Source organism: Pteropus medius, unplaced genomic scaffold (assembly GCF_902729225.1).
Source record: "Pteropus medius unplaced genomic scaffold, Ma_sr-lr_union100, whole genome shotgun sequence".
NCBI lineage: Eukaryota > Metazoa > Chordata > Mammalia > Chiroptera > Pteropodidae > Pteropus > Pteropus medius.
The window spans coordinates 17,183,536-17,206,913 of record NW_024349519.1 but is presented as its reverse complement, the minus strand read 5'-3'; the positions used below and the strand labels follow the sequence as shown (position 1 = coordinate 17,206,913).

Genomic DNA, 23,378 nt, shown 5'->3' with positions numbered 1-23,378 from the left:
TTAGGTGATTAAAGAATCAATGCACTTTTGTGAAGATTCACCAGACTGAGAAGTTTGGGGTTCATCTACTGCAATACAGATTTTAAAAAAAGAAAAACACAGGAAATAGGACTTGGGTCAGTCGCGGGCTCAAGAGAACACAGGCCACTGTTGATATTATTGTTTTCCTGGGGGGTTCCTTTGGTTTAGAGTTTCTGGGACAGCTATTTTTACATTCCTTGAAACTATTTTGGGTCCCTCTGATTTCACGCTGGCAGTGACATTCCCAGCCTTGGGGACTACTGTAACTTCCACTGATATGAACCCAGCATAAAAATGTCTCCATCACAGGAAGACTAGTTCTGGTCTGAGATAAATCAACAAGGTCACCTCCAGAATAAGTATCACCAGTTTATATAGGTCTCCTATCATACAAAGAAACAGAGACTAGCACGATGGTGTCTGGAACTACAGGAAGCCAGAACAAACACTGCTATTGTTTTGGACTATAAAGTAGTATCACTGGTAAAGAGGGAGAAATGGGGCACAAAGACAAGTTCCTAGTTTAGCAGAAAGAAAATAGAGTAAATCAGAACTCTAGTATGCTTGTTTGCTTTCTCTGCTATAGAAAATCAGTGACATAGCACAAATATTTTGAACTTTGTTTCTATCTCTATTTCTTATTTACTATTTCTTATAATTGTATAAACCAAAATATCTGTGAAAATTTCTCTAAGATGTCTTCCTCTGTGGAATTAACTCTGCAGTGGTCCTTGGATGGATGTCTGACTTACTTTTAAATAGCCATTTTAAAGAATGGACAAAGCAGTCTTAATAAGTATATTCAAATAAAAACGAATAGCATTCTCTATTATTAGCCATTTCTATTCCCCTCCAGGATAACCTCCAAAGTCCCCCAAAAAAGAAAATATATTTCGTCCATTTACCTTATTCACTTAATCAAACCCAATAACTCATTCAAAACCCCTCAGTGGAACATATTCAGTTACAAATTCATTGAACAGAAAACAATAAAACGAAGTAACAACCTGATGGATCTTCTGTTGGTCTGAAAATCTGGGTTTCATTTTCCTTACACAAGAAACCGTTTGAGGATGAATTGCCCAAAATGATAGATTCATATTCATATCTATAGGAACACAGGAAAAGCATGGCTATGTTAAGAAACTAATGAAGACAATGTGAACATTATATAGGTTACTTCTTGCTTCACTTACGATGTACCATCCAAATGCAGTAAAGAAGTTTTTTCATCTTTGCCACTTAATAATTGCAAATTAATATTATCAAAAAAAAACTTGCCACTCATTGTAAATGTGCAATTCCTTGACAGCTAGCTTTTTATTACCTGCATGTGAAATATCTACCTTTTAGATTATTTAATATCAACTTTTTGTGGTTTTTAGGTGATCGTTTTCTGGAAATAATTACTGTAGAATGAGGAACAAAAGCTAAAAAAAATAATAGACTCAATAAAGTATAATTAAGAAGATAAAGGCTTTGGGAGAAAAACAACACAACAAAACAGGTCTCCAACTTTGGATTCAACGAGGTTTGTTCAGAAGAAATATATCTCTACTTTCTGAGAATCCAAACAATAATTCCTGCGTGTGTTCATTAACCCCTAAGAGAAATAAAACATTTGCCTATTATAATGAAAAACCAAAGGAGAACCTCAAACACTGTGACAGCACAATGAAAAGACTTTCTCTTCTCATAAGAACAAAGGATTAATAGACTATGACCATTTACCTTAGGCGAATTACCACAAGATTTACATACCTTTTCCCAGAAAGTAAATTATTCTAACTTAAGCAACAGTGGAAGAAAATATGTCCAGCAAAGTTTTTCTGTTGGATTCATTTCTATATTTCTATTAGATAAGAATAAGCCAAAAGAAAACTTGCCCTCTGAGTTCCAAATGAACCAGAGTGTTAAAATACCTTCCCTTAGAACAATTGCTCAGTCAGACCTATAGTGTTTGTCTGTTAACAGTGGACAAAAGCTTCTGTCTCCATACTCACGATCCTAATAGATATGCCAGCTTCAGACAAAGAAATAACACTTTTAGCAGGGGGTAGAAAGAAATGTAAATACTAGCTGAATATTACTCGACATTGTCTTGGATAGGACAGAAAATAGAAAGAGAGTAAAAACTGTATGCCTGGAAACTTCTGATCCCTTCAGAAATAACCTGAGACAATAAGATATCTTTTCCACTTAACTTATCCACTTAAAATCTAATAACTCATTCAAAGTCCATTCATTCCTGAAACATCAGCAAAGTGACAATCGATAGATTTTAAAATGGAAAAGGAAAGAGCATAATGCCACAAGGATAACGAGAATGAAAGATTTGATGAGAAGAGAGAGTTTAATAAGATTTTGAAAATGGGAAACTGGTAAGTGAGTAGTCACTGAATTAGTAGATATGAGAAATGCAACCATAAGTAAGTACCTGCAGGGGAGAAAACAAATAGGTGCCACAGACCTCTAGAAAGTTTTGGGCAAAATGTAAGACATTTCTAAATGCCAGAGTAGGCATGGTTCAAAAAACAAGAGGACTGGCTTAAAGTATGTATAAGGAACAGGTAGACCCTTATAGACATCATTTGCTATTCCAACTGAAAATGGTCTTTGACATTAGAGAGTTCAAACAGGCATACTCAGGATAGGGAGGCCATACTTACAACGGGGTATATTAGGTGAAAAAAATGTACGCATGGAAAAGTGAGATTCCCGTTCCCACCTGGTTGGTGACCAAGCTTCCACCTCCCAGGCAAAAGATTAGCGAATCCCTCCCTAAGATAACACAAGTTATGGCCATTCTGTGCCATTGGGATGGGAGTGAGGGGGAACAACCAGACTCGACTCCATAAAAGAGATGTCCCAAATCTCTATTTTATAAATTGAAAAAATTACATGACTATATAAGTGAAGGTGAGGAAGCCAAGAGCACAAAGACCATTAGAACAGAATCTACATTTTCTGGTTCCCATAACAGTGCTCTGTACTCTTAGGAAGTATTGTTCCTGGACAAAAATTCCAAGCTTCATTTCTTGCAGTTGAAATTGAACCTAAAAACTCATCAGAGACTGAATACTTACCGGTCCATGAGGAAATGAGGTAGAGATTGTAAGAAACACCCTATGCCCATAACCACACATCCAACACCAATCATTATAGGTCTATGCAACTTGGTTCCAAAATAACTCACAAATATAATCAAAAAAAGGTTTCCTGGAAAAAAAATGAGATAAAAATAAATATTTACATAAGTATGAATAACGTTTTAATTAACAACCTCATTCAATCATTTACCATTTAGCATTTATTGTACAAACACTATCTCAAATATTGAGATTGGTGCTAGGGAGTCATAAAACAATAAATGAATATGACACAAACTCTGCCCTGAAGGAGGGCTATTTCACAATGTTGGCAGATACAGTAACAGATCTCTATGGAACACAGACAGTTAAAGAGAGCAGAGAAAGAGAAGCTAGTGGGAGGAATTAAAGAATGGTTCTGAGAAATCTTAAAGGTTGTATTTATGATTGTCTAGCCTTAGGAAATGGAATGCAAAAGTTGGTGTCAGATTGTGTGTCACCTCTGGCCTCTCCCTCCATGCTGCTCTACAGAATATTGTAATGCTTTCCTATGCTTAAAAAGAGAAGCAAAAGTCAAATTCAGATAGATAAATGTTTTATAATTTATGAATCAAATATAACTTTGTACTGGTCAACATGACCAAGCCAGAGATTTATGTTTATTTCTACTTCTTTCCTTAGAAGTAAGAAATAGTGGATTCTTCATTTTTCTAAGTGGTCTTAGAAGTAAGTCTGGATTTGAGGAGTAAATAACTCAATAAAAAATTTACCTGCATGCTTAGGATAAAGATTCAGGATAAAGAAACTAATTGGGAAGCCCCATTATTATGGACAAGCACTTGATAAGTATGGAGTAAAGGGTTGAAAGAGTCAAACATATAAGTTCTCAAATTATACATTTTAATTCAATAATCGATATTCACCTTGATCCTACTATGTATAAGGAAAGTCATTTAAAAATTATAAAAATTTTTAACTCTTCCTGAAGAAGTTAATTTTCTCAGTGTTGTTGCAAACGTTTCTTTCTAGTCTTCCTTTTAAGTAGAGGAGACATTAGCCCCTGTGTTATTTTCTATTGAGAATGCTCCACATCTATAGCCATAGCAACCACACTGACCTCTCTAGGTTTCTAAAATCCCCATCATCTGGTAACTAGACTTATTGTGGTGATCACTGCATAGTGTATTTAAAAGTCGAATCATTATGTTGTACACCTGAAACTAAAATAATATTGTATGTCAATTACGCTTTAGACAAACTAATTAATTAATTAATTAAATCTCTATTATCAAAACTATCCATGTTGAAGGTATTGTCTCTTGAAGGCCACTGTTTGAAATCACATCTATTTTTGAAAGAAAAAAAAGAAGGTAATTTCTCTCCTCACATAAAGGCGAGTTCATCTTTCAAATTGCCTTGCTCTGTCAGTAAAATAATCACCATGAAAGGGAACGGGAAAATATAGATAACATTTTTGTCAAGGGTATAGAGAATGTTGTCTGTAAATATTACTGAGGAAAGGTAAGGAAGTGATACTTTTATTGGTTTCTGTAGATTACCTCTCCATTTCCCTTCAAAAACTATTTTAGATCTACATCCTTCTCCTCAAGCCACCTATCGCCACTCACTTTCCACAGTTAATATTTGTTAAGAAATTAGGGACAATTAAACATGAATATATCTGAGTTTTCCACCCTATGGCCTTACCGCCTTCCTTTAATTTCAGAGGTTTGTGATACCATCTGAACATCCAAGGTCAAACACACTGCCTGGGCACTTTCATTCTCTCCAGAAACTTAATCCAATAAAAATTATTTTCTTGTATTTTAAACCTCGATTCTCTCTATTACACTTTTGTTACAGATATCCTATAGTTTCCCTCCAAACATTCATCTGTATTCATAGATTTCACCATTGGTCCCCTCCCATTCTCTCCTAGAGTCACTGCTCTCCTCTCCCTGCTTTCTAAATTCTAAATCCACTGTTCAGCTGAAAGTGCCCTGGCTAAGATAATAAGTTACTTCCTTATTGTAAAACCTAGGGAATACTCTTCTATCCTTATCCAATTAGGTATTTCTAATGCTTTTGATATAGTTGACAATTAGTTTTCTTTTGGAAATTTCTACTTCCTTTGCATCTATAATACAATTATCTCCTGTTTCCACTCTCAATTATCTGACTATTCCCTCTCTTAACAGTTCCATGGGCTCTTTTTCTATCTGTTCCTTAAACATTGGTGTGCCTCTGAGATCCATTCTTTCTCTGTTGTATTTATCATTCTATATCCTCTTCTTGAATAGCCTCATCTCTTCTCTAGTTTTAAAAACCACCTATGTATTCACTAATCAATAGTTCCAATCCAGACAGTTTCCCAATGCTTCAGACTCATATAATTGCAACGTGGACATTCCTACCCAAAGGTCTCCTTGGTACTACCACAAACAATTCGCCTAAACAAAATCATCGTCCCCATAGCTACCACCATAATCTTGTTCCCCTTCTCTTGTTCTCTGTCTTAGCATAGCTATCCACATTATTGCCCAAGTTGTAAACCAAGGGACACACTCTTCTCATTCACCATATCCCATCTATCCCTATGTTCTCTGGAATTTAACTCCCAAATATTTCTTAGGTCATTGTCTTCTCTTTATTTCTACCAGTGTGATCCTGACTCAGGCCAATAGCTTTCCCTTGTGCTTTTTCATGGCCTCCTAGGATCCTTTCTGTCCTAGTCTGGTTGGCCACCTGCAAATCCGACATTTGCTTTAAACAGGAATTCTTAACCTGCAGTCTATAAATCCCCAAGGAATCCATGGATAGAAATCAGGGTTTCCATGAATGCGAATGAGGAAAAAATTGCATCTTTATTTTCACTAACTTAACTAAATATTAACATTTCCTTTGATGGTAAAGGAGGCACAGACTATAGTAGTATTGATGGTACCTATGCTTTTGTCACAGATTGCCACCAATAGAAGTTACAAATATTTGCATATGACATTACAATTGTTGCGGATACCTCAAAATATTATTCACACTAATCATTACTTCAAAATTAGTGTAATTGTTGTATTTAATGTGTTGGTAAGCACAAATATTACTATGTAACAAGTTATTTTTATACTTTGATAATTTTATTTCAATATAATTGGCTTCCTTTGTACCTTTATAATTCTTATTTTGTGGAATTCAAATATTATTCCATGGCATCAGATGCCAAAGAGTCCTCGGTACAGAAATATTAATAACCTCTGCTAATGTTTTAGTGACTCTCCATTATCTAGAGGATAAGATAAGTCCCATAGCAAGTACACAAGGCTAACCATAGCCTATTTCTCCAAACTAACATCTTAATAATTCTACCTTAACCTTTGCCAGTCAATAATATTGGGCTGAATGTTGCTCCCCACACAAGCTACCATGCTATCTCTATACTATGCTTCTTCTGTTGGAATTCCCTTCACACTTATTTAACCCTGTTTCTTCATCTGAAAAACTTTTACTCATCCGTCAAGAGCCTACCTTCCCTAAGTGAGTTTGTGTCCTCACTCTGTATTGCTAAAGGACTTTGCATATACTTATGTCGCCAAACTTACTGCATTCAATTAAAATTATTCTTTTACATCTGTGCCCTCCATTAGACTGTGAGCTGAGCCTATGCAAGACTATATATAAGGAGTTATTTCTAACTTCATGACCAGATTCTAGCACACAGGTGGTACAGGGAGGGGCACCCTAAGAGACAAGATCAAGTATCATCTGTTTCAGCTTTGCTTCTCCTCAATTGTGATTTTTCTTTCAGATATTGATTAAAGGCAACTTTTACTCTGAAGGAGATAGAAGCCATGATAAAACTATAAAGGCTTTCATATTTCTATGTAGAGTGTTCACAGGAGAAATCTTTCCCTCTGTCATTTTCCCTCTCTGTCCTCATAACTTACCAGTCATCCACAAAAATCAAAGCCTAAGAGTAAACTTGATTCTTCCCTAAAGACTGTTTCTGAAATAAATTCAGAGAGATATAAAAGGAGTTTCTTCTTTCCTCTGCACTTAGAAAGAATTGTCAACCTCACAGAAACAACAGGACAAGAAAATAATTTGCTTTTCCCTTTAGAAAACACATTTCTTTGTTTTCCATGATATCTTCTAAGCATGAAGATGGAGCTCTTAGGAGTTATCAAATGATAGATTAAATGTAAAAAGTCTAAATACTCAATTACTTATGCTAGATAACAACAAAAAACTATTAGAATAAATTTATTTAAAGTGGTGGAATATATGGCAATATTTAGGTGTTATTTAGAAGTAATATTTAAATGAATTGTTTTGAAGCTTATTCCAAAATTAGCTAAAAGATTCACTCTTTTTCAGAAAACGTATTATTCAGTAAGATTAAATGGTCTAGAGCAATAAATAAGAATAAAATTCAGACTAGCTTTATAGATAAAATAAAATATAAAAGGGAGTAATGCAGAAATAATTCATTACCAATCTCAAAGCTCCCACTAATAAATCCAACTAGTGATGTCGGGATGTTGAACTGTCTTTCTATTTGTGTGAGCATAGAATTTATATAAGATCCAGACAGTGTTTTGGATACAAATGCAAGTATTATTGCTAGCAGAAATATCTAGGGAGAAAAAAATATAAGAAAACATATGAAAAACATTTTTAAATTGTATGTTTGCCACCTGTTGACGAAATATCTTCTACCACAGACTGATTGTGGTCAACTTAAGTAACTTTTGATTTTGCAAGAAACTTTTAATGTGGTTTATTCTTTTGGTCTTTCATACCATGTTCTTTCTTTGGAAACTCAACATAAGACTAATTAATTAGTGATATTGAATATTGTATGTAGTTGTAGTCTCTTTATTTCATAAGCGCATTTGGTACATACATAGAAACAATTAGTCATTTTAAATAAGATATGGCTCATGATTTACACAGATCTTCAGCACTACAATGCTATCTGTAGAATAAAATAATACATATATGTTAATGAAAAAAGTAAAATAGTATTACACAAAGACATTTTTTTCTGCAGCAAATTTGCTCAAGGTCTTCCTTATCCAAAGTAATATGCAAATTATACATTAGATTACTGTTCACTGCCAGTTAATTTATTTAAAGCAACATTTTAATTATAAAAAAATATTTATAAACTAAACAGGTACTTGTTATGATAAACAAATATGGATATAATAAATTTCCATATATTGAATCATATTTCCTATATATTGATAAAGTTCCAGAGAGCAGCCAGGTTAATGAAATCTGTAACAAAAATCGAGAACAACTTAACAAATAGAACCATTGTGATAGCCAGGAGCTAGTACAGTTTTACTAAATATCTGAGAAGTTAAAATTTTGATAGTTATATTAAATTGGAAAGAAAAAGATTTAGAATTTAGCAAGGGATTTGAAAAAGGAGCATTGCATACTGGGCCGCAGTATAGTTAGGTGGATTATTTACTGCTTCAAAATCAACAAATTTGAGATAAATAAATTTAGGTCAATCCTAATGGTGGTGGTCTCCAAACCTACGCCATAGGGGTTTTTTTCTTGGTCCTATTTAAAGGTAGTTCCTGGTGACACTTCCATCCTGGGAGACCATTCAGTCCACTCAAATCCATCCAGCACACTCAAATCCCTAAAATCCTTAGCCTACCACCTTCCACATTCCCAATCTTGAACCAATCCCACAATTAATGTTGCAACTTGTACATTCCTTTCAATATTATTCACATCATTTTCTAAGTCTCCAACCCAGCCATCTGCTCTTTATGACCAGCTAATGATCTCGGCAACTTCACCTTCAAACTTACCTCTATCCCTGCCCCTTTAATTTCCTTCCCATCTTAGAAGAATAGGTACTCGTCCTCTTATATAATAAAATACTTCCACCCATGCCCTTGAATTCATTCTTCCCATTTCTGAGATCCTGATTCATCAATTATTGCCTTCTTTCTCTATTTTCAGCCTCACACTATTTACTGCCTCTGTCTCTACTATCTTATAAATATATTCAATATATTTGTGTGTGTGTGTGTGTGTGTGTGTACAGTCTCTCACCCTTGATGGTAGCTAAAATAGCTAAAATAGCTACCATCAAGATGTTTGGAAGAACAGTCTAGATTCTTTGCCTAGACTATTTAACCTATCATTTATGCTTTAGTTTGGCTTCTCCTGAAGCTACTCCATAAAAGGTCATAAAGAACTTCCTGATTTCCAAATTCCATAGATACATCTTAGTCATCAGCTTATTTGATTCTCTGGGTCATTCGACACCATTAATCTCTCTTTTATTTCTGAAATTCTCTCCTCCTATGCATATTTATTTCTCCTCTTACCAGCTAGATCTTATTCAGTCATATCTTCTTTGGCTAACTCCTTCAGGCTTTTGTCTTATACCCTGTACTCTTTTTGCTTTATATGCTCTCTCTAGAAAATCTCACTTATTCCCATGACTTTAACTGTCACTCATATGCTGAAATCTCTTAAATGTATACAGTTTAGTTGGACAATTGCAATCATGTTTTAGTCTCCTCTAGTCTTGTCCACCTCTAATCTCCCTTCTACCTCCCTTCCACCTGCCACCACCAATTTTGAACTTAGTAAATATCTGTCAGAATTAATGATTACCAAGGGATCCCGAATGCACTAACTTATAAAAACCTAACTACTTTAGCTCTGTAAGTTTGCTGAATCCCAGTTCTACATACATTAAGGCAATAGTCACTGAACAATGTATGAGCTTTGTTCTCTTTAATAAGTTAACATGTGATTTCACCTCTTAAAACTCTTTAGTCACCTCTCATAAAGAAAAATCCTACCTTTTTTAGATGGCAAACAATGCCTCATCTATAGCTCAGTATCATCTCCGGCTGCTTGCCCCTAAACATCATGTTCTTTTAGTTCCTTTAATTCACTGTGCCATTTCACATCTTAGCGTTTTTCACAGGATGGTCTTCCACTGGTAATGCTTTTTTTTTCCCCTTTGTGCATCTTATATAAATCTGTACTCAAATTTTAAAATTTAACTCTTATCATCACTTGTCTCTCTGCTCTCTCGGTAGCCTTGACCACTCACTCACTTCTTATCTTCCCACCCTACAGTGCCTGTCTCTATTGCAGCCCTTATCACAGTGCAGTTTATTTATGTATTTGGATGCCTACAATGTCCTCCTCCACTATACTGTGAGCAGTTCAAGTATAGGAACCATATACTATTCACCTTGTATCTTTGGTATGTAGTAAGTGCTTGATAAGTAGTAGACACTCAATACAAATGTATAGGATTAATGACAAAATAAGAATTCAAAAACGTCTTGAAAAACTGGCCAGAGCTGAAAGTAAACTGAATGTAAGATGAAATGAAATAGGATTAAATATACCTAAGCCTAGAGTTAGCTGTACTAATTCATTTAGGGAAATCTGAATAGAATTTTATGTGAAAAAGACCTGTGAAATTAAAACATCAAACTCAATATTAGTCAAATTGTTATACGGCTGATGAAATAGTATGGCTATATCTCTAGTTATTTATCCTTTAGAGTAAATATCATTTGTATAAACTCTGTCGCTCTTCACACTATAAATTTTCGTAGAGCACATTATTGAGAGTAAACAGTTTTCAAGTGATTTTATGATTCAGGTTTCATATTTATAAGCAAGGTCTACCAAATAAAGTATAAATTGTATTTGAGAGAATAATTTATTTATTTAACATTTTAAGAAAGGAAACTAGAGAACCACAATCCCAGTGTTCTTTTCCTAAAACACCTGATTGGGGCTGAAGCTATTGGGTTCTATTCATGAAGTGAAAGCAATCAGTGGCCGTTCTGGCTCATGCATACGTGTATCTCCTCCTATCTGCTAGGCTCTTTCTATTCATGCAAAATAACTTCTATATCTATAAAAGCCTACTAGCTTTTAACAATAACGCTCCAAAATTTGAAGTAAATGTATTGAGTGCAGTCTTTTGATGCTTTCTAAAGAATTTTACTCACTGAGCACATTTCTAAGTTCAGAGTAAATGTCTAAAAATCTGATTATTGAGTAATTGCCTCTCACTTTTCCCTGATAAACTTGTGCTTACAATATTTTGCCTTGACATTCAGATCAATGTTTAATCTTGCCAAACTCCAAAGTAATCAAAAATTAAAGATCACTGTTTATAAATAACACCTGACTTGACTTTTATACACAAATGCTATCAATAATAATAGCTAATATTTACTAAATGTTTACAATATTCCAGCCATTATTCTAAGCACGTAAAAAGGGAACAATCCTATGAGATAGGAATATTTTACTACCCTTTTCAAATGAAAAAACTGAAGCACAAAGAGGTTAAGCAACTTGCCTATGGTGTCACAGCAAGTAAGCCGTTGAACTCAGAAGTGATGCCTAGGCTAAATATTTTTAGCCATTCAATATTAGGAGAAGAACATAAGAATTGAGGGAAAATTTAAGGGGAAATTTAAAAAATACAATTAACATGGCACTTCAGGCAAAAGTAGTTTTCTAGATCTATACTACAATTCTCTACTTTCATGTACATGAGTAGATTTTCCCCACACATGTACAAAGAAATAAATTTTAGATAGGGAGAAAATTGGTGGCAGTGTCTTAGTTTGGAAACCACTTGCAGGCACTAGCTATAGAATAAAGATAAAGATCCTTTGGTTTAAAATAACAAATTTTGTTTGAAGCCAAAATGGCTTTGAAGCTATGCAAAAAGAATTTGCTCTTAAATAGTCAAGAATACCAGAAATGGCTAACAAAATGGGCATTTTTTTTCTTATAGAGAATAATTAACATGTGCCAAAGCTTGAAGTAAATTTTTTTTTTAATGAGTTATTGTAAAGTAATTACTGAGTACAAATCAACGAAGCATTTCTGTCTAAGGAACCATTTTCTGGAAGAGATCTCTACACTCCTCTGGCCTAGAAGCCTCTGGAGTAAACATTAAATTGGCCTTTGATCCAGGAAAATAAGTCCTGCTGTAACATAACATGTACATGAAAAAATTTAAGATCTTGTCATTGAAGCATTTAAGTCCCTCAGAACCATTTCTGATTAAATTTTCTGAATTAATAACCTATTTGAACACATCCTCAGTTATAAAACCAACTTCATTAAAGCAAGAAAGGATCAATATCTCAGGTAGTAGGACATTAATATTAGATCGCTTCATGAACATATGAGCAACTTTATAAGGTCTAAGTTTTAAAAAACACAGTACATACACATATATCCACACACACATAAAATATTTTCATACCTTAAACTTGGAAATACATCTCGTTCTATGGGTTTCAATTTTCTCAGTTTCTCCCATGTTGCTCTTCTGAGTATTCTAAAGTATTTATGATTTAAATCTTGATATTTCTTAGTTCTATCATTTTTAAAACAAAAAAATCTATTAAATTACTGACAAAATCATAAGTCGTCATTCTTTTGAAGAAAATACTGAATCTGAATAACATAATCAGAATCCATTGTATTACAAAAATACCTGGGAAGCTTTTGATTCAGATCTAGAAAATAATGACATTAAAGAAGATTTAGCTGTTAATTTTTTATCGAAAAAGTTACATCAAATAACTTTGTCTACTCTTTAGTGAGATTAAAGGAATTCTTTCTTAACGTCCTTTTGTAAAATAAAAACCACGTGGTTAAAATAAAATTTTTCATTTCTTTAGCCAAAATAAATAGAACCAAAGTAAACTTCTTGGACTTACATGAAAATGATGCTTTTAAAACACACACACTTTGATATGTGTTTGTGCTAAAAGTCTTCAGCAAGCCTACCAAAGTTCAAAAATCTCTGTTTGGCTAGGCTCCCTCTTGAAGTTCTTTGTGTTCCAAGACTTCCCTGGAGTTTCAAGAAAGGAAACACTTGCTGGGCACTGCCGATTCACAGAAACCTGGGGAGACATGGAATTTTAATTATGAAAATAACCTAAGTAAAAATAACAAATAATTCTGTGATCTGGAAAAGAATCCTACAGTTAGTTGCAAGTTAAGATGTGAGGTTTAGGAAAAGACCAGTCACATAAGTACAGATCTGTATGTCTACACAGGTAATAAATACAGATATGTGTGTGTGTGTGTGTGTGTGTGTGTGTGTGTGGATATATACACATATAATGTAGGTGCACAGTTTTATATGTAAAAAAGATTACCTAAACTATTAAATTCTACTAACCCCTTTTGTCTATTTAGTATCTTGAAACCAGGGCAATATTTTGTACCAAAACCAAAGTGTTTCACTGTGACAATATTTATTCTAGTAAATCTACTTCAAGTTGTACGAATGATATATTAACAGTATCTCCAGTGTTAATTTATTAAAATCTTCTGAACAATATCCATTTAAGAAGAGATCTTGAATGCACTAACTTTTAAAAACCCGACTGCTTTACCTCTGTAAGTTTGCTGGATCCCAGTCCTCTACATACATTAAGGCAATAGTCACTGAAAAATGTATGAGCTTTGCTCTCTTTACTCATTCTCTCGTGGTTACAACTGTATACTGAAAGGACACTAGGTGCCCGTCATTTTGCTAAGCACAGGTTTCAGAAATGAACAAGACAGACAAGCTCTCCTATAGACAATATAAACTAGTAAGAGAAGGGTAAGGCTCTCTGAAAAGTACTTGAACTCAGATCCCAAGGAATCTATATTTTTATTTGGAAATTTTTATTAAAACTTTTAACTAAAACACATTGAAAGAGAATTAAACAGTGTACGATCAAATACAAATTGATCGGTATGTAAGAGGTGAAAATTATAGGTCATGGATGAAAATCGTTAAAGACACCTTTGGCAATTCTAAATGGCCGTATGGACGAATTCATGCTGCAGCCATCACATAAAATGCTAAATCATCTGAACTATAATGCAAGTGCACTAGTTTTAGAAAAACCAATAGAATGGGGTGATTTTTCAAAAGAATGGGAACTGTTATTTTTTGGTCCTCATCTGTAATACATTTGCTTTTATTATAAACCTCTCAACTGCCTTCATGTCTCCCTTCTCATGATTTAGAACCTAATCCCGCTCCCCTTTCTTTTTTTTTCTATCCCTCCTTGCCAATATCTGAGCTCAATATAGTCACCCAATCAAACAATAAAAGAGAGAAAACTTATTCCTCTTCCATGCTGAAGTTGTCTTCACTCTTTTTAGTGGCTAAAAGTTTTCTAAATGCTTATTTTTCCTATCTGGCCAGGGGACATAGAAGGTAGAGGAGTGACTCAGAAAATCACCACATGGGGGAATTCTGTCATTTCTTCTATGCATTATGATACTATGTAACTATGCTGAGCATATTATATAACCATGTCTCAAAGATTTATTTCAAACTGTGTTTATTATCTTGAGAGAAGTTTTGTAAATAATTGTCTCTTCTGAGTTAGGAAGTAGTGTTTGAAACTGAGCACTTGGAATGAATTAAATGTGATTCAGTTAACACTAAACATTTCCTAATTTGCCAGTTTATACAGTGAAAACATTTTAGCTTTTCAGACACATTCCTTAAATTTTAATGGAGGAAAATAAAGTACTGACTGAAGAAAATCTATTATGTTTTTAAATAAAATTTACAAAATCCAATAGTTAATGTCACTTTGAACATTTTTGCCCCAAATCAAGGAAGGCACACATTGTTTCTTTGCTCCTTGCGGCCGGCAGTCCCTGACAAGTGCCAGCCATGTAAACAGTCCCCTGTTGTTAGCACAGTGTTGTTTACACAGTGACTTCTGTTCCTGGAATCACAGCGTCACAGTATAAATCCTCATCAATCATCACTGCTAATGAAAATGACTTGCTGAAGTTTTATTAAGAAGAGAATCATTTTATTTCTCTAACTCCTCAGTATTTAAAGGAGAGTAGCGTACATTCTCACAAAAATGTAGTAGAGTTTCTTCCATGACTACTGAACACAACTCTGGGTTTTTTGTTTTGTTTTGTTTTGTTTTTAATTGTAGCAAAAGTGCATTACGGAATTGTTAACTATATGTACATTTTTGGATAGCAGGACTCTAGAACTCTATACCCACTGAATAGCAACGCTCAGGTTTTTGACACTCCTTAGTTGTCAGCCTTAATGACACGTCTCAATCACAAAAGAATACAGTTTTTTTACAAAACAACCCCCTTGTTTGTGCTCTTTCCCCAGTGTTAAGTATATAGATATAGTTTTTTATTGCTATAGATCACCTGGGAAAATACATACATTTAATTTTACATTATACTATTAAATTCACAAAATAAAAGTTTTATTTTATCATGCAAAACTAGTAGTACATACATGAAGAAGACTTAGGAGAACATCCTTTCTCTGGGAAAAAAAAAAAGGAGAGAGAGTCATACCATCAGCAATCTATGAAAATCGTCTATTACCAGAAGTTTCAAATGGCTCCTAGAAAAGAATGGCCTCTTGGAATGAAATCCAGCTGAAATAATTCAACCAATACCAAACCAAGTAACTATGTGCCAATGAAGCACATGTAGAACCAACAATGACTCTTTGTATAGTGCCTACCAAATTATTTTACTTCTGTTGATTCATTTCCATTAGAAATCAAAGAATAAGATATTGGATTCTGCAAATAAGCCTTGCATATATAGATAATATTTTATTTCCTATGTTCAGGGGAGGTATCAAGACTGCATCACTTTAGGCAAAACTAGAAGAGAAACTTTACTGAACCATAGAACCATACATATGATTTCACCAGGCAAAGCAAAGAATGAAATGCACAGAAACACAAGCAAATACTATGATCAGCAATTCAGCAATAAAAATATCTATCCTGTTACTTTGGATAACATACTAACTCTGGTAATAGAACGAGACATGGAAAAGCCAACCTGAAAGTTGACTTCCCAAATCTTTAGGTGAACTAGTTGTGAATATCCTCAGTGTTACATCCCATGCCAAGGAATGCTAGAGTTTGATTAGATGATTATGAGAGTAGCCAATGTTTTCCACACTAGCAATTCAAACCATTTCATTTCTTAAAAATTATTATCGCAGTTCTTCTCTTCCTTTTCCCTGTACACATATAGTTTTGGATACAAAAAACATGTTCCTTCATTTAATTATGACAAGTAAATACTGAACTGTTTTTTTTCTCACAGAGAAAGAGGTTTTTAATCAGCTTATAAAGTGCCAAAATGTAATAAAATATTTAGACTTTTTCCCCATTTATTTGTTAATTCACATTAATAGATATAGTCAAAATGTCAGACCTCGAAGCCTAGTCAGCTCGGGTTTAGTCCTAGTTTAGTTGTGAGTTGCTTGAACTCTTTGAGCCTTCTTTTTTTTTTTTTTTAACTTTTCTAAGGCATTGGAATATTTATGCCTATCTTGCAAGATTGGTATAAAGACTGAATTATAAAATTTACACAAGACAGACCCTTAGCATAGCTGCTGAAATAAAAGTCACTCCTTAAATGGCAGTGATTATTATTCATTCATTCCACAAATATTTATTAAGGCTCTACTATATTCCAAGCACAGTAGTTGATGCTAAGGATACAACGATGAATAACATACGTGCTTACTCCCAAGGGGTCTCACATGCTATAGGGAGAGATAGACAATTAAATGATAATAATAGCTACTTAGTGCCACAGTGCAGACAATTTGAGCTAGGTAATAGCAAGAGGTGATCAATGAAAACTGTTTATTTGGATATTCATTTGGAATATCATTTGAATACCACATCATAGTTTAAGTACTTGGGCTTTGAAAGGAGGGACACTGGTTTGAAAGCCTTTTTTAAACCAGGTGTACAATTTTGTACAAGTCACTTATCTATCCGTACAATGAAGATAGTCTTTACCTTTATATCAGATAAGAAAATAGACAAAGAGGAAAATAGAACCCATGACAGGTAGTTCAATAGAGGAATTTAAATGGGAAACTAGTTATAAAGGTATTAGAAGAATTAAAAAGCCCCAATAAACAGATGATGGACATCTCAGAGATTTATACCAGTGAGAAATCACTCCCACTCCTCAGAAAGAGAAAGGGGCTGAGCTACAGGAGCTTGAGCCCTTGGAGTACACAGCCACTGCCAGAGGCAACCCTTAAAGGTGGAGGGGAAGAAATGCCCTAGCTCTTCCCTATTCTTCAGCCCCATTCTCACCCAAATCTCCCACTAACAATCTAAAAGGAAATCAGAGGCAAGGGGGCCTGAAATTTTACTTCCGAAGTCAGTTCCTCAGGATAAAGAATCGGGCAGCGGTGGGAGGGGCATGTGAAGCCAGAAAAACAAATGACTAACACAACCATAATCAGTTGCAGTAGAGTTGAATAAGATAACATATTTAGTACTATGATGCTAGCACAAAATCAACATCCAGTGAAGGGTAGTTATTTATATTATTGGGTAATATACCTTCAATCCTTAATGCTCTTTTTATTCTCAGCAACAGAGGATTTAGATATTTAACTAGTTGCACAATTCACCAACACTTGACATTACATATGTAAACACTGCAAACTCTAGGTGATACCAAATAAGACATGAGATTTTATCATGAAACCAACTAAATTTTAACTGACTCAAATACATTAACCAACTACTTTTGCATCAGGTAAATGCAGCCACAGTCACCAAATCTTCACATAGCAAAATTTATCCAGTTTTCTTATTTAAGTAGGGTATAGGGAAAATGTCCAAAAGATCCAAGATACATAGTGTTAGTTATCACCAAGTGTTTTGTGAGAATGCTTCAATAACCAGATTAAAAACGTTACATTAAAGTCAGAAGTAAAAACTTTTCATGGTGGAAGGAGAAAAGAGAGGATAATGCTATCATTGTTCTTCATTCTTATTATTTTCTTCTACATAGATGGAATTCCACTAGCCTAACATGCCTTTCCTCTCTCCTTATCCTTACTCACTCCAGTCAGAGAAGGCTGACAGGATCCAGTGATGATATTGGGAAGTCTGGATATTAACTATAAGGAAGCCTGATGGCCAACAGAAATAAGCCACATTCCCTTATGTCGGCTTGCTTAGTGCTAAAAGTTATATTTTAGACTCCACGTGTCATACTTCTCTGTCTTATTTTTCAATTGATTCACAGTTAGTATGGATGGGGGAAGCTTATTTTTATTTCTATTTATTCATTGGATGCTCCAAAGATGCCAACATACCAGAAAAGTGTGAAGTAACAGATTTTCCTAAAGGGCTCTTATATTAGAACTTAAAAAAAAAAAACCCAAATTCTAATAAAATATGTACAATATGATACCATTTTTTGTAAAACTGTAAATATAATTGGAGATAATAAAAATATAAATATTATACTATTTTCTATATTCCAACCACTGTTCTAGAAGCTTTATGGATGCCAATCTATTTAATTCTTATAAAACTCTATGACATAAATAATAGTATCCCAATTTTAATGGTGCAAGAATTGAAGCACAGAGATGTCAAGTAACTTGTGCAAGGTCACACAGCTTTAAGTGTCAAAGCCAAGATTCAGACTCAGGCAGTCTGGCCCTAGGGACTATTAATCACTACCCTAAGCTGTTGTTCTGCCTATGTGGGGTGCAAGTGTGTGTGTGTGCTCACTGTTGTATTCACTAAGATAAAATACTGAAGGAATGAAACCAGAGTCTTAAAAGTGGCTGATTTTATTTTGGTTTTCTTTTAGAAATTTCTGAGCTGTTTTCAACAAGGATCATTAATCGTTTTTAAATTAAAAATTATAGAGAAAAAGAACAAGCATCATTGGAATTGAGTCTTTAAAAATGTGATAAGAATGTAGCACATTTCTAAACCACGTGAATGCTGTGTTCTTAACTATTTCTATCTTTTTTTCTTATTTCTCTAATTATTTTGTTTTCACTAAGAACATTTGTCAGTCTCCTCTTTCTCTCCCTTCTCCTTGATTATTTGGGTGTTCATTTAGCAAAACAGCCTGAATGTTACAACTGGAAGGCACCTACAGTCACTGCTCAGAAATTCCCAATTGGTTGCATTTGGTTACAGGCCATAATGGTATTGATTCCAATTTCTAGTTTGGGATTAATAATAAAATAATTATTTAAATTATATAAAGAAAACAATTCAGAGTTCTGAATAAGTATTAAGCAAGATGCTCAGAGATTAGTGTTAATCAGATGACTGTGCACATAACTTAGCTCTTCAGCTTACCACTCAGCTGCATACTATTGGTCAACATGGTGGTTTGGATCATTAGACAATTTTAAATTATCTTTATTTGTAGTCATATGTTCTTTTACTTATACCTCTAATTGGCTATTGGATAAAGACAGGAAGCATAAAAGAGCATTGATATTAAAATATAACCTATTGGGGAGTTTAAAAATATTTAAATTTTCTTCAAGATTACCTTTGTCTGATCAGTAAGTTTCATTGATCTAGTCAAAATTTCTACTTAATACCTCATTTTATGATTCTATTGCTCCAAAACCAATTTTTGAAAAGGAATAATAGAATAGAGAATTTTACCTAGTTTTTTCGTACTCAAAGAAATATCTGTAAATAATGGCTTAAAACCCATTCTCCTATTTCCTCAATTCTAAAGAATACTCAAACATTATAAAACTGAGTTTATTGATTTTTTTAGAAACTTTTAAAAAAATTGTAAAGATTATAAAAATTTCAAACATTATGACATAACCTTTTTCTTATTTAAATATCTTAACACATACAATAAACACCAATCTACATTTTAATATGTTACTCTTTAAAGCCAAATACAACATATTATCTTTGAATTTATTTTTAACAGGTCACACTTTTTCTCACAGCATTAATAAAAAATAAGGAATGTGTATTACATGTTAAATAATACGACATACATGACAAGAATTTGTCTTTATACTCAAAATTACGATATATTAAATTAATAAAGTTTATTATTGTCTACAAATTGATCTAAAATAAAACATTTTAGGTAAATCATCTATTTATTGTAAGCTTAACTACATGGTACATAGTACATAGTATATAGTACATTGTAGGCCTAAGTACATAGCGCATGTTAGCAACGATGTAACATTTTTTTTTTAATATTTTTGATCCACAGTTGAATCCTCAGATGCAGAACTCATGGATATAAGTGGCTAACTCTATGTATTCCCACCACCCCCAACCTCTGAACCACTTGAATAAGTTGGAGATATGTGGTCCTTTAAATATTACTAAATATTTCTATATGTATTTCCTAAAAGCAAGATATTCTATTGTATACTAGAACAATCATTTAAGTTTGAGAATTTAACATCGGTTCAATATTATTATCTAATCCATGGTCTGTATTCAGATTGTGTCAGTTGTCCTAATAATGTCCTTTAGCTTTTTTGTTTAAGTGGCCCAGGATCCAATCCAGCACCATACATTGCATTTAGTTATCATATATCTTTAGTTAATTTTGATCAGAAAAAGTTACTCAAGTTATTTTTTGGTATTTCTTGATCTCAACATTTTTTGATTATACATTAGTTGTTTTGTAAAATATCCCTCAGTATGAGTTTGTCTGGTGTTTCTTTATAATTAGATTTCGGTTACACATTTTGGACAGGAATACCACTGAAGTTATATTATATCCTCTTTAATGGATATCTTGAGATAAATAATGCCAGTTTGTTCCAATATTGAGGATGTTAGCTTTGATCACATGGTTAAAGTATATCTGCCAGTTTTTTCAGTATAGCTATTACTTTCCCTTTGTAATTAATAAGTGATTTTTATGGAGGTACTTTGAGAATATATAAATATTGTTTCTCATCATATTTCATCCTCATCAGTTTTAGATCTATTAATGATTTTCTGATCCCATTATTCATGTTATATTTATTAGTGGGCATTCTACTGTAAGAGCTTCCATTTCTCTCTCAATATTTATTCATTTATTTCAGTATGAACACATGAGATTTTATTTTATTCAATGAGTTATAATCTATTGCCTTTATTATTTATGTTCATATTCAAATTTTCCAATAGAATACCTTCAAGCTGGTTCATAGATCCTTCTGATACGTTCACAGTAGAAGCCTGTTAAAACTGGTTCCTGTATCCTTTTGCTATGTCCCCATCACTGTTTGGGCACTTCCTTACTTTCATCTACTTCCTAGATGTTCTAGGCTCATTTCTTTTCTTTCCCTGGCACAGCTCTCAAATTAACCCTTTTTCCAGGAAACCCTGGTTCTGTTATTGGTAAATAATATTTAGAAACTAAAACAGAGATAGAGATATATGTCCGTGCAGGAAATATGTGTCTATATTTACAAATAATGATAAATAATTTAGATATAGGCAAATATATAGATATTAAGCATGAGTTTATACTGATACCCCCAATTCCAACCCAACACCATCTTCTACTATGACCAATATGGATCGGCACTGAAATAATCATTTATTTTTTTCCCCTTGGAAAAAATTTTTTCCTCTCTATTATCAACTTTAGATAACTTCTTATCATGGGTTCTGACATCAACTTTTGTTTTGTTTTCCCCCAATGTATTTGATTCCTAAACCTAATACAATGCCATGTTATCTTTGGCTGTATTTGTCAATAAATTCATACTTTTTCTTACTTCACGAATTTAAAATAAAACTAAGTGTCTAAAAGAACTTGCCACCTTTCTAATTCTTAACCAGGAATGACAAATGTCTCTATTTGCAGTTGTTTTGTGATTTGCTCATTTATCTGTTCTGAGCACTTTTTTGTCTTCTAGTTGATTGCCTCTGTGTTCTCTACTAAACTAAAGCAATGGAACAGTCTTTATTGTACTTGTTTTTTGTTATTGGTGTCGAAGATTTATTCATTTTTTTGTATTTATTGTACTTGTTTTGTTTTGTACTTTTTTTGTATTTTTCTATTTGTTTTTTGCTAGAAGCTTTACTTATAGCAAAAACATGGAGTCTCTTATAATTCGCCCTACCACTATTAAATATCCTCCCCAGAGGCAGCAGCTGATGGTTTTGCTGTTTAACACTCTCGTTTATTAGTGAGATTGGCTAAACACATTTGTACGAGTCTTAATATGTTCATGTGATATTCTCTGTATGAAGAAATATGACACTCAGACCAACCAAATGAGGTGGAAAAAAATACTAGGCCCATCCCAGGGGTGAAGTGGGGAGAGCTTTATGAGTGCTCTTGTTATTTAATCTTGTCTGTTCTCTCTCTTAAGTAGTTCTTGAATCAATTCAGTCTTTTTCTTTTTTCAACTTCTTTGCCATCACTTTAGTTCAATTTGCTATCTTGTCTCTTGTGGTCTCAATGTTAGCTCTTTTGTTCAGTAAGGGAAAATAATTCTCTCTCCAGTATTTGATTGCGTACTTCTCCCCATCCTTCTTTTATGTATCAGATTTGTTCAATAAACATATATTATATACCTAGTATATACAGAAAAGTCTTATAGATGCTTGGAGGATAGGTAGCTTTAGAAGATGATTTCTATCTATAGGAGATCTATCACCTAATAAATAAGATAACTGTAGCAGCAACTATAATTCAAAGTTATGTCATGCCAATGCATAGACAAAGGGGTAAGAGAGTAGGTTCTGGTACCAGACTGTCTTGATTCCAATCCTGATGCACAACTTTTTGGCTATGTGGCCTTGAAAAATTATCTACCTTGTTTCCTTTTCAATGAAATCTGCTCAATAAGAGTACCTCAGAGGTTTGCTATGAGAATCAAAAGATTTGATATGTGCAGTGTTCTTAACATCATGCCTGAATAGAAAGTACTCAAAAAATATTAGTTACAATTACCAAGGGAGGAAAAGATCGCTTTTGACTTAGGAAGTTAGAGAAGGTTTTATGATTAGTTACCACTCAAGTTGAACTTGAAAGGTAGGGTTTAGACAGACAAAGTGAGAGGAGAAGACATTCGAAACAGGAGAGTAAAAGAGCAAAGGTCTAGCATGAAATCAGCAGGGCTCCTTTAAGAAGCTCTGCATTTCCACCATGGACATGTAGGAGTCAGGGTCAAAATCTTAAGATGGGCTTTTAGTTATGAGTGAGACTAAATGTCTGATGATTGCTTCTCCTGTTGGGCCTTTGCTCACATTCTCTTCTCCTATTGCTAACTTGATGTTTTCTCTGTGTAAAAATACAGAGACAGATTAGATAATTCCACTATTTTTCTTATGAAAAAACTGAAACCAAAGTCATTAAGAAATTAACTTAAGGTCATATTCTAGATATTTGGAGGAACAAGCCATCGCCTGCCCTATTTCCAAAGCAACAGTTGTC

At 33.7% G+C, this 23,378-nt stretch overlaps 1 protein-coding gene across 4 annotated transcripts in view; it reads right to left on the bottom strand.

Annotated features, from left to right (window-relative positions):
• SLCO1A2 (solute carrier organic anion transporter family member 1A2) overlaps positions 1 to 23,378 on the bottom strand; it is a 77,446-nt gene that overhangs the window by 28,778 nt on the left and 25,290 nt on the right. For 3 of the 4 annotated variants that reach the window (XM_039882546.1, XM_039882547.1, XM_039882545.1), the window contains 5 exons: positions 12,860 to 13,045; positions 12,400 to 12,513; positions 7,599 to 7,740; positions 3,108 to 3,240; positions 1,029 to 1,129 (listed from right to left, as the gene is read on the bottom strand). In XM_039882546.1, the coding sequence (XP_039738480.1) occupies positions 1,029 to 1,129; positions 3,108 to 3,240; positions 7,599 to 7,740; positions 12,400 to 12,456 (433 nt within the window). In that variant the 5' untranslated portion in view covers positions 12,457 to 12,513; positions 12,860 to 13,045. The remainder of the gene's footprint in view (positions 1 to 1,028; positions 1,130 to 3,107; positions 3,241 to 7,598; positions 7,741 to 12,399; positions 12,514 to 12,859; positions 13,046 to 23,378) is intronic. The other variant, XM_039882548.1, reaches the window with a different exon arrangement.